The sequence below is a fragment of the Amblyomma mixtum genome, chromosome 4 (assembly GCF_055824585.1).
Source record: "Amblyomma mixtum isolate Tamu chromosome 4, ASM5582458v1, whole genome shotgun sequence".
NCBI lineage: Eukaryota > Metazoa > Arthropoda > Arachnida > Ixodida > Ixodidae > Amblyomma > Amblyomma mixtum.
In genome coordinates, this window is record NC_143015.1 from 67,979,432 (window position 1) to 67,997,002 (window position 17,571).

The 17,571-nt window shown below is 44.8% G+C and overlaps 1 protein-coding gene across 1 annotated transcript; it reads right to left on the bottom strand.

Annotated features, from left to right (window-relative positions):
* Positions 1–3,119: 3,119 nt before the first annotated feature.
* On the bottom strand, positions 3,120–15,027 carry LOC149346760 (uncharacterized). Its single transcript, XM_089585445.1, has 6 exons — positions 14,882–15,027; positions 11,925–11,992; positions 9,642–9,740; positions 9,489–9,536; positions 4,202–4,249; positions 3,120–3,408 (listed from the first exon to the last, which is right to left on the bottom strand). Exons 1-6 carry the CDS (start codon positions 15,015–15,017, stop codon positions 3,253–3,255), a joined length of 555 nt encoding a protein of 184 aa, XP_089441571.1. The 5' UTR covers positions 15,018–15,027; the 3' UTR covers positions 3,120–3,252.
* Between the last annotated feature and the right edge of the window lie 2,544 nt (positions 15,028–17,571).

Here is a 17,571-nt window from a genome sequence, read left to right on the forward strand (position 1 = left end):
TCGGAGGGGTAGTGCAGCCATAATAGGCGAGCCTTAAAATAACACTAAAACAACTCTATATTGGCGATGTTCGTAATTCATGAGAACGGAAACGAACAATGAAAAACTGGTGACTCCAGAAAAATTGGAGCAGCAGACATCTTTACTGTGAGTTGAACCTTAACAAATACTGGGAGAATAAACATCCAAATGAAAACAGCGCATAAATAATGCACAACCTCCTGAACAAATTTGGTGTTAATTTGAAAACCGCCCTCGCCTCGGTCAAGATGCCTGACGAGCGGCTCACCTTTCTTCGGCGAATTTTTAAACACGCCTTACTATCAACCCATTAGTGAGGCCTTCCTTAGGGCGTCCTTTTCTGAAGGCAGTTACAAAATGTTCCTTCGTGCTACTTTCTCTTTACTTGTTCTGAACGCACGCTTCACTGCACGACTACTCGCACTCCGTGCACGCAGGAACGCGACTACTGGAGCTGCGCTGAAACCAAGTTCAAAATGAAGCCTGCTTCCATGCTAGACGTCTTATCCGTGTTCTCGAGGTTCGATGTTTTCGCCTAATGTGTCTTCCGTGCGGCTGAGTTCGCCTGGGGATCTATGCGTGTCTCCTACAGTCATATGCTTGGGTGATAAGAGCGCTGCGATGTATTACTATTACAGCGACCAATAAATTTCATTCCGATCACCATTATCGAAGTTATCGCTGTTGGCTCTAATAGCGGATCTTCAGCTCTTCTACCGCATTGGAAAGTGAAGATAGCCGCTTCCTCCTTTGCTCAAGCCGAACATAACGCTGCCATTCTACGTAAGGGTGCAATGCGGGCAATTTCTACAGTTCTTGCGAATGCGCTTGCGGACAAGCTCGTATAAAAGAGCTTGTTCATGTTTCAAAAAGGGAGTTTCAACACACCATGGACGTAAACAAAAAATATTTGCATGGATACAAGACGCGATCACCGAGTGCTCATTTACAGCTCTCTCTGCACCGTAAAACCTGGATGCTTGCAAACCAGATGTCGTTTCTTTAGAGGGGATCTGGAAAATTTTGTTGCGTCGCCATGGGTGAACCCTAAGTGTCTTCGAGTGATCTAGTCACGACGTCTGACCTCGCGCATCAAAAAATGTTTAACTTAGATTACAGACCTCCAAGATCTTCCAGTTCCCATCTTCGATACAGCACGTATGTTCAGTGATGTGACAATGGCCTTAGTATTTTATGATATCTTCGAGAATACTCCGACGCGTTTGTTACATAACTGAGGGGCAGCACCATGTTGTGGTTACTTGATAAGGACGGTCATCAAAAGTACTGGGAGAGGTGGAGAAACGATCACAATGTAGACCACAGGCGCACACTGAAAGGCAGCAAGCGTAAACTTGACACTGATGAATAGTAAAGAGTTGTTTTAGCGCATCCAATATCTGCCCAAATTTGAAGTAAACTCGTGTTCTGTATTCAGCCGTAAATACCTCACAATGCTTCTTTCTGTACCCGTGACCCAATGTTAGCAAAGCAAAAAAAGGAAGAAGACTGGTGTTTTAAAAGAATAATTGACATAAAATGAAAATTCCGTTGTTACAATGGTATAAACCTACAAAGTTAATTGTGTCTAAACAGGAGTTATTCTATAAAACTGACCAGACAGATATTGTCCAAAGAAGTAATACAAGATTGTGAACAATTCTTAGAGCAGCATATTCCTAGTTGCTCTAAAAAAAGAGGCAATAAAAGAACAGTCAACGAAACCTTGCTTCAGCTATGTGGTGCGTTTGCTGTGAAAGTTTTCCTTATGAATATTCTTCGAAATAGTTGCCATGTGTAGGGTCTACGCTGAGGCAAAACACTGACGCAAGTTAAGCGCATCGTACAAACCTTAAAATCTTTGCAGTGCCAATGCCACGGCCCGGTGCCTAAACGCTGCCTAAATGGGCATTTCAGAGAACATTGCCACACTTTGGCCAGTACCTAGCCGTTCTATCTAGCCACGCATTGCGAAGAGTGTAAAGGTTGCACGCTCCGCATTGCTAACGTCGGAGCTCTGTTTGGGCCTCGTGAACAGGCCGTCAGGGAAGCGACTCAGGCTTACCATGTTTAAAAGGTAGGGAACACTTTTTACAGAAGCATACATTAATGAGCCAACCGTTGTTGACAGTCGAGTGCAGCTAGTTGGCTTTCAGAGTTTTTAATAGCATGATCTGCATCACTCATCCGCAGTTTTCGCGCTGCTGTTTATTGGTGCATTGTTCATTAAAATTTTTTTGCCAGTCTAGCGGTTATGTGTTATTACTGTTTGTCTAGACCTCTTTGATTCCGACTCTTATTTTATTTCTATGAAAACAGTAGATTTAAAGACAAAGAAATAGTTTTTCGTCGTATCATAGGTACCGAAATTGTAGTAAATTCGACCCATAATCTATAGCTAGGAGTTTTCAAACCATGCCAACATTTTATTGGCAGCTTTGCCTGCTCAAATATAAAAAGTAAGCAGAGGCTGTTGTATTCCGACGAAGTGTCCTGCGCCGATTGATAATCAATGTAAATACTAGCCCACATGGTCAGAGGTTGTGTTGACAGTCCAAGAAGTCCATGTGCGTCGGTTGACACAGCGGAATTTTCGTCAGGCAAGGCGGTACTAAGCGGAGGTGTAGTAGAGTACGTATTTTACGCAAGCATACGTAGACCCGAATGCACATGTCCATCATTCTTGGACAAAATTTCTGATTACTGAAAAATCATAAGATACTGTTAGGGAAATATTGAAGGCAACGATCCATTCTTTCAATGCGTAGCAAAGTCTTGTTTTATTTTAGTTTATCTATCACTCGCATTGAGAAGTCAAGACTGTCATAAAAAAACAATGGGGAACGCTTTTGACGATACCAAAAGCGTTAATAGCAAACAAAAAATGCGAGCCTCCCGACGGGAGATCTGGGGATATATTTATTGTTATAGCCAAATCTTACAATATGTGAAAAAATTGCAATCATAAGCTCTTTCCCGTTAATAAACCCTTTTTCCCAGCATTTTTTGGGCCTGGAACGGAGAACAAAAATACCTTCAGCCTGTAGCTAACCAGTACTTCAGCTTGCCTTTTCTGTCATGAATTTGAAGGCAGCCCGATGGAGCAAGGTGTGCTTTATTAAATCGTCCATGAGCTTCCAAAACGGCCTTTTATGAAGAGGCATTTAACGTGTTATGTAATATCATCAGAACCTTCTCCCAGGCCACGCAGCGGAGTGTGGGTTGAATTGTCTAAGTTGAGGTGCGGCCTGAGGTTGTCATCATCAGAGGAAGCTCTTCCACAGGAAAGAACGGCACGCGGCCGGCGTCGCCTCCGTGTCCGGCCAGAACGGTCGTCATCATCTCCACGTAGACACGTCCTTGCTTTAGCCGCTTGAACACGCAGTCCTGAAAATAAGCATAACAATGACCACTGCACATTTTATGACGACCATTCAATATTAATCTCGAAAGGATTCATTTTCCAAAGAGCACTACGATTACGCAGGAGACAGGACACAGAAAAGATGCAGGCTGGACGAGCGTACACTAACAGCTGATTTATTGAACGAAACGACCTTCTTTCCATAACTATTTGAGCCACCACGTTGGGCAGCATTTAGCAAGGCACTGCCAGTCTTGTAAGATCAATGACAAGAAGAAACAAGTATTTTGTACGCCGCTTTTCAAGCAAACGAAGATTATAGGCTGCGCGAAGGACAGGAAGGCACGGGAGATTTTTGAAGCCGGGCAAATTGGTAGATACGGTGCGGAAAAGTGTGTTAGCGAGGCATCAATTCACCTGCATCAGAAGGAACTTGACTTTTTGGGTTGATAAGATTGTGTACTTTTGCTTTTGGCGTTAAGTTTGGTTGCGCATGCGTTGCTCTTGAAGGAAGGTCGTTTCGTTCAATAAATCAGTTGTTAGTCTACGCTCGTCCTGTCTGCATCTTTTCTGTGTCCTGTCTCCGGCGTAGTTTTATGTCTTCAGAATGCCTTACCAACTAGCCTCTCATCATCTCATCACACACTATGATTAGCATGAGAGAGAGAGAGAAAACTTTAATGAATAAAGAAGAGGTCTGGATAGCCTGTGCTTGCTCTGCACGAAGCAGAGTTAATTTTCTGGAGCATTTCAGGCCCCAAACTAACTCCATTCTAATTTGTAAGCCAGCAGTTCTTGTTTCTAAATAGGACTTACCTTCACGTGGGCGATGAATCTTCTGGCTTCAGCGCCGATTGGCTTTGCCTTCAACAAGTAAAAGGAGAACAATAGCTCATGTTGAAAGCATCCATATCATGGGCCACATCAGGAATGCAAAAAAGCTTGACGCTTGCTGGCTTATGTAAGACTAATTTCTTATTTCCATATATACTGCGCCAGATGTCGTTTCTGTCATAGGAAGCGTAGTGGTGTATCTGCTTGCCCTTTTACCATGTCCATACACAAGGTGTTCAGAGTGCCGCATGCAATTTTATGAACACGCTTCGATACACCAAATTTATTGATAATCTTACATGCTTTATGTAAGTACAAAGAAAAAGCTATTTTTCGGCCTAGGCGGTTTATATAAAGTATATTATGCCTTACATTGAGCAAACCTTTTACTCAATCATTATTCTTCATAATTTCAGACCTCCCGATTGCGGTCACTGCAGAAAAAAAGGCATGTCTCCCTATCTCCAGTCAGCTCCCTCATACATTCCTTCCTTATGGAGTCCACTGTCATCGCAAAATGCAATATAAGCATACTAATACATGACTCCAGATTGGTTATTAAAAGCAGAATCACAAACAAGAGCCTTATCTGCAGGTAAAACAGAAGTCTGCCATTCAAAGGAAGCACATGCATTTATTTTGTTCATTCGTGATATTCCCGAAACCCCTTGTTGTATTTTAGCCCCTCTCAGGCTATTTTGAAACACACATCACGTCCACTACAATAAAGGAGTCGTGAACATGCAGTCGCCGAAGAATAGCACTATTCACGAGTGCACAGTGCGTGGGCTCGAAGACGCCTGATTATTGCTGACCCAACACGACCCAAAAAATTGTGAACAATTGATTGAAGGCATCAAAAAGAACGCTTTGAAACTGCTAGAATCGGCATATAGAACTGAGGCTTCTTTTAGGCATTCTGGCGGGCGACTGACCGAGCTGAACGAACATCGGATCCGATTCAGTGAACCTCCTAAAAAGAATGTGTTGAGGCAGCTCGACACGCTCAGGAGGGTACATGCAAATCCCCAGTTGGTACTGGGTCTGGTGATGAATGTAGCAGTGTAGGCACTGGTTTTGCACTGCTACAGTTGCGACTCTAAGATCAGGGCAGGGTGCTGTAATTTTTTAACGCTTTGTTCGCACACTTGCCGCGCACTCCACAACACTTCCGACCATTGCGATCTTGACTGGCTTGAAGTGCTGAAGTGCTGCTGTGACGGATAGAACGAGCCCTGAGCTAGAACTGCGCAAAAACGGTAGTAGAGCCAGCCGAATAGCTCCAGAGAGTAAGGGAAGAACTAGTCATTAGCATCCACTCAAGCGCGGCCACAAGGCTACAAAGAAAACTAGACAGCTTTTTTAGAACCTTCGCGGTTGAAAAAAAAATTGTGCTGGTCTGGTATTCAAACCTGCGACCACCGCCTGTCGAGAGTAGCTGCACAGCCAACTGAGCTAACCAGGACAGCTAGCAGATTGCAGTGTGGCGCTGCACTGATCAGAGTCACTGAAAATATTTTCAGTGTATCGCGATCCTTTTGTCCAGGTGAGCGGATCTGGAAGGCTCGTGGTTTTCCCTGCCTGGCGTTCCCGGGGCTGGAATCCAGTCCGTGGCTCCCTGAGTAGTCGCTTTTGCAACGGTATCATTATAAGTAGTGAAGTACACTAATCCAAATTACGATCGAACTTCGACCAAAATCGAAATTAACTGCGTTCAAGTAATTCAGAGTATACTACAAAGAAAATATGCAGGGATGATCACTGAAACCAGAATAAAATAAACTCTTAAGGAGAACCGCATCACGCACCCTAGTGCTATTAAAGTCCCATCTCCATTAACGAACTGTTATACAGTTTTACGTTTACTTCTTCATTAAACTAAGGACATCTAGTTCGGCCCGCAAGCATGCAGCCTTACAAGGAAGCCTTTTCGCCTGGCCTGTCACGTTTCATATCTTTCGCACCCTGGAGACCTGATTAAGAAGAACTGAGTAATTGATTACATCAGTGTACATTTAAAACCTATGCCTATTTTGTATGCTCGGGTTAATAAAGCTCGGCAGAGACACTTAAGACTGTTTACATGCGGGAATGCGAAAACATTACTCTCCCAGGGTTAGGAGAGTAACGAACATAAGTTTTTGAGGAAAAGAAATGGCGCAGGAACTGTCTCACATCTCGGTGGACACCTCAACCGCGCCTGAAGAGAAGAGGTATAGAGTCTGAGAAGGTATATAATTGAAGGTGCATATGTCGTCGGTTCCAATGCCTTTTGCAAGCTAGCGTCCAACTTGACTAGCACACCTAAGCTGTACGAAACGATAAATCGTATGATACAACCTGGAACGCTGCACGACTAGCGGTTGCGTCACAATCTGGGGACGAATGTTGTGGCGAAAACTGGTGCAACATTGCGGTGGGCCATTGGGGAGTATGAATAGAAGAAGGACCTGTATTTTATTGTCTGAAATTCCTGTGCTCAGTTTGCTGTGTTCGTGATATGGCTGCTTGATGAATCACCGTATTCTTCTTGCAAACATTGCGCTTTTTTTCTACAACTGCGGGTACACCCACTAACACAGTCCACCGGCTTTTCTCGTAGTGGGACAAGGAATGATTTCCATTTAAAAATAATGACGGCCGCACCATTGTAGCAATATTACAGAAAAAATTTGGGCATTTATAACATATTGGAACCGTGGAGTTCATCAGACTGAGAACAAGTCACGAGAAACAAAATATAAAATATTTTTGCCTGCAATTTTATATCAGGTATGTAAATAAGCAAGCAATGATATCCCCCCGTTTCATCAAAGGGATCGTGTTTGTTTATATTCTTGTGTGCTATGGTAGTTTTTTCTGTTTGGTTTGCGAAATTTTTTGCACAATGGAGTTTAGCTGATACTCGCTTAGTTATTTATACACCTCTCCCCGCACGCTGCTATGCTTCCCTCTGTGGTGAAGTGTGACGGTTCCTAAAGCTGTTTTTTTCAGCTTCCTAGCTAGTCTGATCACGAATTACATTATTGGGGATAAATCTCCAAACTAGTTTAAATTCAATTTCAAAAAGACAAGATCGCTTGCAATACCCCCTCTTCCTACAGTTATCTCACACTCCTTCCAATTATACCGATCCCTAAGTGCATAAAAAGATACCGACTTTTCCCGCGGCATCACTACAACCCAGAGCGTATAAGATCACATTTTGCAAAAGGAAAGAGATGAGCTACAATGTGAATGTGTTCCTTGCCAAAGGGATTACGCGCACTCGACATTTCTATGGAGGTCATTTCCGTGCCACCTGTGCTAGTCGAGAAGCGCGACAAGTCGTAATGGTTTTCTTTTTTTCAAATGTAGCGATTTCAGCCACGTTTCATGCTGTAATCCGTGCTAACTACAAGACATTGTGGAGTGGCTGGCAGAACTGGAAAATTCTTTCAGTGGTTGATACGGCGTTCGGCTATTCGCAGATTGAGATGCACGAGCACTGCAAAGGGAAGACTACGTTTAATATGTCTTCGGCACCATACCAAAGGTGCCGCATGCCTGTGGCAAGGTAAACAGCGCAGCTGTCGGTGAGTTTCACGTAACCGACGCCTCGATGCGGTGGCGCCGACAATTAGCCCAGAAAAGATAGGCAGCGCCTGGAAGCGTTTGTTTGCTCCTTTGCGAGGGCTTCTTCGATGCATTCAGTAGTTGTTGTCATAGACTTAATATAAAACTATTGGCGGTCTTTACAACATAGACACCACACATCGCGTTTACGAACTTGTGTGTCAGATTCGTGTAGTGTATCAAGCACATTCTGATGTTGTCCCCGAAACGTCGTGTTAAAGAGAAAAGCCGGCATCCTCGATGCAAGCGTTTTTGGATGCCAACGAGAAGGAAAATCCTGGAGCTATCATTACATTGCTAACTGACTACTAGCAGCCCGAAAAGAAGGTGGTTCTGGGCGCAGAAATTGCGCATTGGGAAGCCAGTCATAGCGGGGATGGTCGAGTGTTCACCTTCAGGGAGACGACTTCTTTCTTTCAGATAGGGACTCGGTGCAATTGTACCTTTCTTTGGTTTGAATTTAATCATTACAATGGTAATGATGGCATGTAGTTGCAATTCCTGCCGCGATGCAACCGTAATGCTCACGATATTATGCTACTATGTTGTAAGCCAAGCTGCGCTTAAAACGGCACCGTTTCATTTTTGTTCTTTCTGCTTTCTGCATTCTTTCTGCGTTCTTTCTGCACTGTGGCCCAACAAATTTCGCCTACATCGCGACAAAATACATGCGGTTTGAGAAGCTTGCAGGCAAAGCAACCTCTCCAGTGAACCTAACTCGTCGAAATAGCCAAAATTTGTTGGGCCACAGCGCCGAGGATAATCGCGTTCTCGAAATTCTGAAAACGAATATGGACATTACTTACGGTGGGCTACATGCCTCTCAATAATTAAGGAGCCCAACGGTAATAGTTTAAAAGTAAACTATTAAATATTGGTTAACAAGCCTGCTAGTTAGCATGTCTTAGCTGCATTATGATGTACTACACCACTGACAATGCTATGCCAGAAAAAGCGCGCATCTAATTCAAATAGCTTATTTTTAAAAATTGCAGAAAGTCTTAGGTGAAACACCCTGTATATCTTGATGCTGCCTTCGGTTGCTGATTCCGTCGCCTCGCTTCTGCCTGAGCAGCTCGAACTACTCGGGTCATGGCTTTTAAGTCGATTCGCCGGGATTACCGTGGCCGGAACTGCAACGTCTTCGCGTGTATGACCCCTTGGTTGCACTTCTGAGTCTCGAGTCAATGAGTCTGCTCTCCGCTTTGATGCTGCCTGGGTGACGCGTAAAGCGGAAACATTTTGGCAGGTTCGGCATTTTCGCTCCCGATATCTAGCTCGCCGGATCACTTCGCGGCCTGAACGTCATTCTTCCTCTTTGACAGTTAACAACAATCATCGCAGCTACTGCAGCAATATGGCGTTTAGTGTATGTTGCTTGTTGTTCATCTTCAGAACGCTTGTGTCTCAATCGTATTTTGTATAAGCGCTTGAGTTCCTTTCTTTCTTTGTGCTGGCTTGCACGCTGTGCATGCGGAGCAATTGACTGATGTGCATGGAATAGCGTCACGCATGACGTCATTCTATGCCGACCAATCGGCTGTTGTACCGTGTGTTGCATTGGCAGCTTCATCTGTCCCAGTGTGTACGGCGTCAACAGAGCAAAGCTGAGGAAAACGCAAGAACAGCTAATATTGTATAAAGAAGCACTCACCTCGTATGTTTGCACGCCTATTCGGAGACAGTCGTGCAAAGTATCGTTCTGTCGTAAGAGAAGCAAAGCAACAGGACATAAGACAGATACTCTGCCTAGAGGCGCCAACGAGGGAAGAACAAAAGTGATTTAATTTGACTGAGACAAGCTTACCGCAGTTGGGGCGTTACATGTTTCAAATTTGTGAACTCCTTGATTGAATTCATTCTGGAGGCAGTTGGTCACCTTTTCTCGAACTCGACTGAAGCGCAGCTGGTGTTAGAGGAGAAAGCACGAAATTACGACTTTAATTGATGGGAACATAATGGTCATTAGCGCTTTGATAGAATAATTCACAGCACCGACCTATGAAAACGAAAACGTGCTCATACACGTCAGTTCACATTGGTTTACACTTATATATTGAACCTGTCGCTTAAACAGTGACACTTAAACAGTGACCCTGGGAACCAGTAGGTAGGCCTTACGAACAAGCCGAGGACAGCAAGGGGAGCGGCATCCAAGAAAGCGCGGAGATATATTTGATGTGTTGCCTGTGTGGGCGGTACAGACATACAACGTGACTGAACCATTTTCTGGAGGAGCCCAGTAGTCTCGGGCTAAATCAGGCATTCCCGCAATGACGCAGAAAGCGTGCATGTTATGAATACTGCAATCTCGGCTCAGCATACTTTCCAGTATTTAGGCGTTTCCAGAATTCGCAAACGAGACTGCATATTTTTTTTTTTTGTCGTGCTGGTAAGCTCGAGAAGCAGTCAGCTCCTCTTCCTGGTATTCTCAGCAAAACTTCTCATACAGATTCGGAGATAATGACGCGGAGACCAATCGGGCAGCGTAGGCTGATATTTTCGGTAGAAGAGTGTTCCGTATAAGGAGGAAGCGTTGCCAGCACGGAGCGAAGAAAGGGCCTGCCGCTTGCGACCACTCGTCCATAGGTGGATTTCTTGTATTTTTTATTTCCAAAATAGATCGTGCCAGCATCTTAAGACTAATGAGGTCGACTGATTATGGACAGTCTGAAATTAACGGTACTACATAACAATAAAACACGGTTTGGGCACCGGGGGCTTAAAACAATGCAATAGCCAAAAGAATTAAATTTGCGATTGAAAGGACTTTTGTTCGAAGAATGGCAAATTTAAATATACCTACTTTAAATTTGAAGGAAATCGTTGGAGGAACAAATAACTAAGCATGATGTAGCCGTTCACACTGTGTTAGAAGATTCCCTTAGCATTAATTCCTCCATACCTATATCTCCATGCAGCGCCCTTGCGAAAGCCCATGTTGACGCTCCTGTCACACTCGCACAATTTGGAAGGGCGTGAACTATCATCATCATTGCGATTTGTCAGTCTTAAGAAAGAAAGGGTTAAGAAAACGGCCAACGCAGTCGAACGCTTCGCTGAAGCTGAAGAAAAAGAGCGAATGAACTCTTGTCTCACCACGTTTATGAACCCTCCGAGACTGATCCAAAGTAAGGAGCCTGCAGCATCTAAACCCATCCGTAAGATGTGCTACGCTGGTCCGGCAAAAATAATTTATGCTGGCCGCCACTTTCAATACGGAATAGGCTGCAACGGTTGTTGTCGTACATGTTGATGTTTGTTATATTATAAATGCGTGCATTCTCGTGCATTGCTTAGTTTCTTCAGAACGTCGGGCCTGCACGAAAGGCTTTGATTTAGCCGCATGCTTATTTTCCTTTAAGTCCCTTTTCTCCTTCACCTTTATATCGCATGAATATTCTCCCCCGCTGCAGGGTACGCAACTGGTTTTTTCTCTTGCTCAACCTCCCCGCCTAACATTCTCCTCTCATGCACCAAGGAGCTGCATCACTCACTTGAGGACAATATATATAGCATTTATACGCACTGTGTTTGCGAGTGCACTCTTTTACTTCAGTGGTGTAGTTTCCTGGTTACGGCGAAGATTCTGGCAACCTTTCACATGTCTCATGCACATAAATTCCACTCAGTTTCTCAAGATATTCTGCTATCTTGCCTCATATTGTCTCTACCTGTCCGCGTCCCCATACTCTGTTATGTTATAAGCGTAGCGTAGTTCATGAGGCTGTTCCTTAAAAACAATATACAATAAATACTATTTGATGCAATGAAATGCGACTGCAATGATACTGCACATAAAACATTTATTTTATTGCTTAAATTGCTTCTGAATTAGAAACCATAAAAGCAGCACGGCGCCGCACATTGAGCTCTCAAAACGTCTCACGTGTACCCTTCTGACACAGCCTTCTTCGAGTGCCCGCTCAATCCGCTGTCGCTGTATGGCATTTTCAGTTCCTTTGTATAAGCGGATTCGCGATGAAATCTGCCTATTGTAGAGTAATTTTCTGAATGGGAAAACGAGAGTATTTAAACATTTCCTTCGAAGAAGAAAGGAAACAGAAAAAAAAAAACATCTCGAGCGCACCTTCTCTCCGTAACGGTCCGCTCCTGGCACATTCGCGTTCACCAAGCAAATCTGCGCCGCCTTCATCACTGCATGGGAATACATGAATGCTTCATTACGCAATTCCGCTGTGAAGAGGAGTTCGCGGGTGCCTTGCAGGGGCAGGAGAACTTGCGTGCATTATGCGTGTGATGTGTCTCGGGGGTGTGCACTATACAGTTTGAAAAGATGAAAACGCATTCGATATCCTGATGGTTTCAAAATTTACGGAGACGTTTTTTTCTAAAATTGATGACCCAGGAAGCGGCCACCAAACTTCGCAGCCAAATGTTGCATTCTTCAACTAGATATGGCAAGAATAAGCTGGGGTGGGAATTTAGTCCTTGTGTAACTGCCTTGTGATCACATCAAACAAGGTGGTGAAAAGGATATAAACCAGAGATTAAGAAGGATTAGTACATTAAAAAGAATCTGAAGCTAGATTCTCGGATCTCGAAATGGCCAAGCAGGCGTGCTTTACTTTGCAATTGTCGTGTTCGTTAAGACTAACCTGAAGGTAAATGAACTTATTAAGTTACAACAATGGAAAGCTTGATGAACAGTCTGCCAGCAAGCAATATGGAGAAGTACTGGCCTATTTTTGTAGATATTTCCCTATGGTAGCAATAGTGAATGCAGAACTTGGGTTTTAGCAAAAACTGTTGTATTAAATTGAGAAACAAGGTCAGACCAGCAAGCTCGGCTGTGCTGTGGCACGTTAAAGCTTCACGGCTTTCCAAGTAGTCGGGTAGCCACGTCTGGGATCGATATATTGTCATGGCTTGGCGTAGAGGGTGGCGATGAGAACAGTGCAATGCAGGGTGCACAAACTCAGACAGGTCCGCCCGCAACAACGTCTACGTCAGTACGCGGCTATAGCTCTTCGTCTTTGTCCCTTTCAGTCGCTACAGGCGCTACACTAGCTCCCTATTTAAAGCAGCATCGTCCCGATGCTAAAACCACAGCAAAAAGAACATCACAAGGAAAATAGCGCAAACTTCACAAGGACGCAGAAAGGGGAGAGGAGACACAGCGCCTGTGTCTCGCCTCCCCTTTATGCGTCCTTCGTGAAGTTTGCGCTGTTTTCGTTGCGATTGAAAAGCAACTAGCTCGTGTTGTGTTGAAAAAGGACATAATGCTTAAAAACGTAAACACGAGCCCTGCAAGACTTGGTGGCCAATGTAAAAGGCAGTGAGAAAGAGCGTAGGATAATGCGATCACCCCGCGTAATACCGCTCACCGACATATTGACGAATAGTCGGGCACCATCGGCTACGTCGAGAGGCTGTTTGTGCTGCATCATAGCATCAAGCATTGTGGTAAAATGTCTGCCATGCACCAGCTGGAAAGGCGACATTCTTGTCGTCTCTCGGACAGAGGTATTGCAGGCGAATGCAACAAGGCAGTACCCCGTCCCAATTTCTGTGAGCCACGTCCACGTACTCGGCGATCATATCGGCCATCGACTTGTTCAGCCTCTCCGTCAACCCATTGTTTCGAAGGTGGTAGGCAGTAATTCAGCGGTGGCTGATACAGCTTGACAGAGTTCTGTTGTTTGAGCTGTGCCAGAAATTCAGCACCACAGTCAGTGACCAAAACAGAAGGTGCATCGAGGTGGAGGACAATACACTGAATGAAAAATTTGGCTGCCTCAGCAGGCCATCACCGACGGTAGTGCGGGGGACACCACGTATCAAATAAGGTAGTCCATTGTTATGAATATGTATCTGTTGCTCGACTGTAACTTTGAAAAAGCGCCGATAAAATTCTTTGCGACTGTTTGGAACAGAGCAGGCGGTGACTCGATTGACTGGAGAGGACCAACCTAGTGTATGATCGGTGTCTTCTGCCTTTGGCACACTCCGCAACCGTTAGTGCAGTGACATACATGCTTAGCAAGTTTCGGTCAATAGTAACTTTATCTAACACGTGAAAGTGTTCGGCTGTACCCAAAGTAAGTAGTAGTAGTGGTTTTAATAACACACGGTAAATGGAAGGAAAAGATTTTTGCTAGCCCTGGCGTCTGCTATCGCTGCGGACAGCACCTGATCTGAGGCAGCGGAAACAAAGGATAGCAGCCAGCGTGTAGAAGTGAAATGAAAGGAGTGAGGGGATAGTAAGAAGGACAATGGGAGAGGTACACGGGGCAATAAATCTATGCAGCTGTAGGATCGTCGTGACAAGCTTCGGTGACCTCGCTGTGTAAGTCTTCCGGCAGAACATGTAGCCATGGCCTCTTGCTGCTGGCGAGGTTATGCTTGTACAAGACATCATGCCTAATACTAAATGTCGACAGAATAGTACATGGGAAAATGCAAGGCATAGCAACCTCGTGACCGTCGAGGTATGAGAACAGATCAGCTTCGCTGGCCACTGCGTGAGAGCACTATGGGCTATCGCCGGAGCCAATCGGGCCTCACATGAAACTGCTGCACACTCTCGCGCTAGGCATTGCACGTCGTCGTCTTCATAAACTTCCATCTGTGGTGCGCACGTAACGAAAGAAAAGGAAACGCGCTTTCAGTCGCGCTTTCAGGTAGGTGGTGTTGTTTTCCACCTCCATACGCCTGCTTTCGGACAATCTTCCGTGGTTAGCAATCCTAAACCATCAAAAATTTTTGAGTAGCTGAAAATCTCTCGAGCTCTTAGTAACTGCCAGTGCGCCAAAATGAGTACACAACTACAACGGTGAGAAAGGGTTAGACGCCGGCCACCGATTCCTCGGAGCGAGCAGAGGTGTTTTTCTTGACAAAGTAAATCTCTCAAAGAAATTACACAGTTGACGGTTTTTTTCCGTGTGTGTTGTTGAATGTTCTAGTGTCTCTCTTTGTCCATCTTCAATCCATGGCGGCATGCTTAAATAATGACAGTTATTTTTGACACCAGTTATGATTCTGCGCAACAAGTTGCGCTAGGAGACAGCTAGGTTACTTACGTACTTTTTTTACAATCTTCCCCGAGGTCGGAAAAGGACTGGAAGTTGCTGTCCTCGTTCCCCGTAACACTCACAACAGTGAAACAGAACAAGTCCACGAACACAACCAGGAGGGCCGAGATTTTTTCCAGCTTCGCCATCTGTACAACCTCTGGCTGAGCCTTGGTTAGAGAGGAGTGAAAAAAGTAGAAAAATTAGAAGAGCAAATCACCCATTACTGCAATCATACTTGCGAGTTTTTCTTGGGTTTTGGGTTTATATTTATTTACAGCTGGAAAAGCGCTAGTTGCTCCTCCGTTCTAACCTCATGCGTACCCAATGAAAATGAGAAACAAGATATTACTAGTGGGGAATTGTGCCACCAGAAGACACTTCTGAAGGAACGGCAGCATTTCCCTGCAGTAGCGGGCAAGGTTTTTCTACGAATGACGAAATGTCTGTTTTGACTCTAGGTTTAACTCTAGAAGTACGGAGAGAGGCAGCCGTGAGACTTCTTCACCGCACACCTGCATCGATATTTCGCCACTTTGTAATGACAATTACACTCCTTTCACTGAAAACGGGGCTTCAACAAGCTCGGAAATACCGAAAGTTGAAGTAGAGACACTAGCGCCGCTAGTCATTTTGCCAAGCAAACTACCGAGACGTGCTACCTTTTTTTTTTTTTTTTTACAGCGCGTCCCTGGGCTTCGGCTGCAACGCCAATCACTTCGAAGCGGTGGTTACAGAGCGCCTTTTTGGTTTGATGCGATGAATTCTAATCGATTGGAGGAGAAAAGTGCAATACTTGCGTATCCCACGTTCTCCGCAATAAATGAGTCTTTTGCTCCCGAACAAGCATCAAAATAACCGGAAAAAAACACAACCGATTTTTAATCAGAGGTAAAATTCGGTACAGTTTTCCTCATTTTCCAGTTTACAGGGCATTGACGTTTCAGCATAGATGTGTTTTCGTATGCTGCTACTGCCGGCGTCGAGCCTGCGACCTCAAGCACCACAGCCAGACTCCTTTCCGTTGCCACTGACCCACCGCGTCAGTCTTAGTGTGATTGAACTTGTAGTGGGCATTCCCCGTATTTAGTAGTTGTGTTATTTCCCTGTCTGCCTGTCTTTTTGTTTGTCTGAAGCCTGCTTTGTGCAAGGTTGCCAACCTGCCCACCAGGTTGAGGGAAACCTGACGAGTGTCTGTGTTTTTATATGCCAAGTGTTTCAGTCGAGCCGGCCGCTAATTTTTAAAGATAGGGGCTTTGAGGTAAAGAGATGCTAGTGGCGGCATAGTAGTACCGGTGCTGACGGACTTCATAACAAAGGAGAATCATAGCAACTAGTGAAGTGATTAAGTATGGATACTAACAGTTAACTTTTTAATTATAGCATATAGGCAAGTGATTGTAATTCTAAATTTGTAGTGGGCCGTTGGTAATACCTATATCACTTTTCAGAATTTTTTAACGAGATTGGCCTTGCGGCTGTGGCTCGACTAATTTGAGCCATTTCTCACCCCATTCAAAAACCGCGCGCTTGCGAGAGGGCGCCAAGGTAAATTGTGAAATTGGTTTTTGAGAAAAGGAAACTGGCGCAGCATCTGTCTCACGTATCTCATAAAGGAATGGATAAAGGAGGGACTGACAGAAGAAATAAAGAGGTACCGTAGCGAAGGTCTCCGAGTGGTGGGAGGCCGTGCTGGTCAGCTCGGACCCCAAGATCCAAGTACGGCCAATCGAGCGGGCCAATGAGCTCGCCGCCAACAATGGTCTAGCGGCCATCTAGTACGCGTCGGCTGCAACCTGCTATCGACGCAATAAATGTTTTCCAAATCCAAACCGGTGTAGTTTCGACCACCTGGGGATCTTTTACGTGCACTGACGTAGCACAGCACACGAGCATCTTTTGCATCAATCAAATCCAGACAATCCTTGAAACGCACATCGCGTGACGCTATCTGCCACACAGCGAAGTCGCAGCGAAGTCGCGAGGAGCGGTGAGCACTGCATTGTGGACGGAGCTGACATTGTCGCGTGGCATGTGCGTCACGAATTGCCTCGATTTGATTCACGTCTCTCTGCGCCCTTCCGCAAGTGCGCGGTTTTCGAATAAGGTGAGGAAGGGCTGAAATTAGTCGAGCCACAGCTGCACGGGCAATCGCATTTTAAAAATTCTTTAAAGTGATATGGCTATTACTAACGACCAACTACAAATTTGAAATTACAAGCAGGTGTGCACCTGTAATATGCAAAAAGTTAATTATTAAAAATTAGTCGACCACTGTACTAGCTATCATGAATTCACTGTTTTTTGAAGTCTATACTACTATGCCGCGGAAGGCTCGTTTTTACATCAAAAACTCTATTTTTAAAAATTAGATGTCGATACTGAAACACCCTGTACCAGGTGTTGAAAGTTACAGATTTTGGATTTTTAAAAGAAACATAAAGAGCCGAACGCAAAAGTTGTTTTTGTAAATTGGTTAGGCTGTCACGGACGCGCAAACTGTGAGAATAATTGTCTTCCTAATGTCATTAAGCAGATTAAATGATTAACATTCTATAAACTGCAGTTAGCTTGCATTTTGGTGTTGAGGCCGAAGCGGAGGCCTAGTGGTTTCAGCATCCGCCTCCCATTCGGCAGGTGCGAGGTTCGATCCCCAGTGCCGCCGGGTACCCACCGGCGATACAATGGGCACAAGCTTTCCCC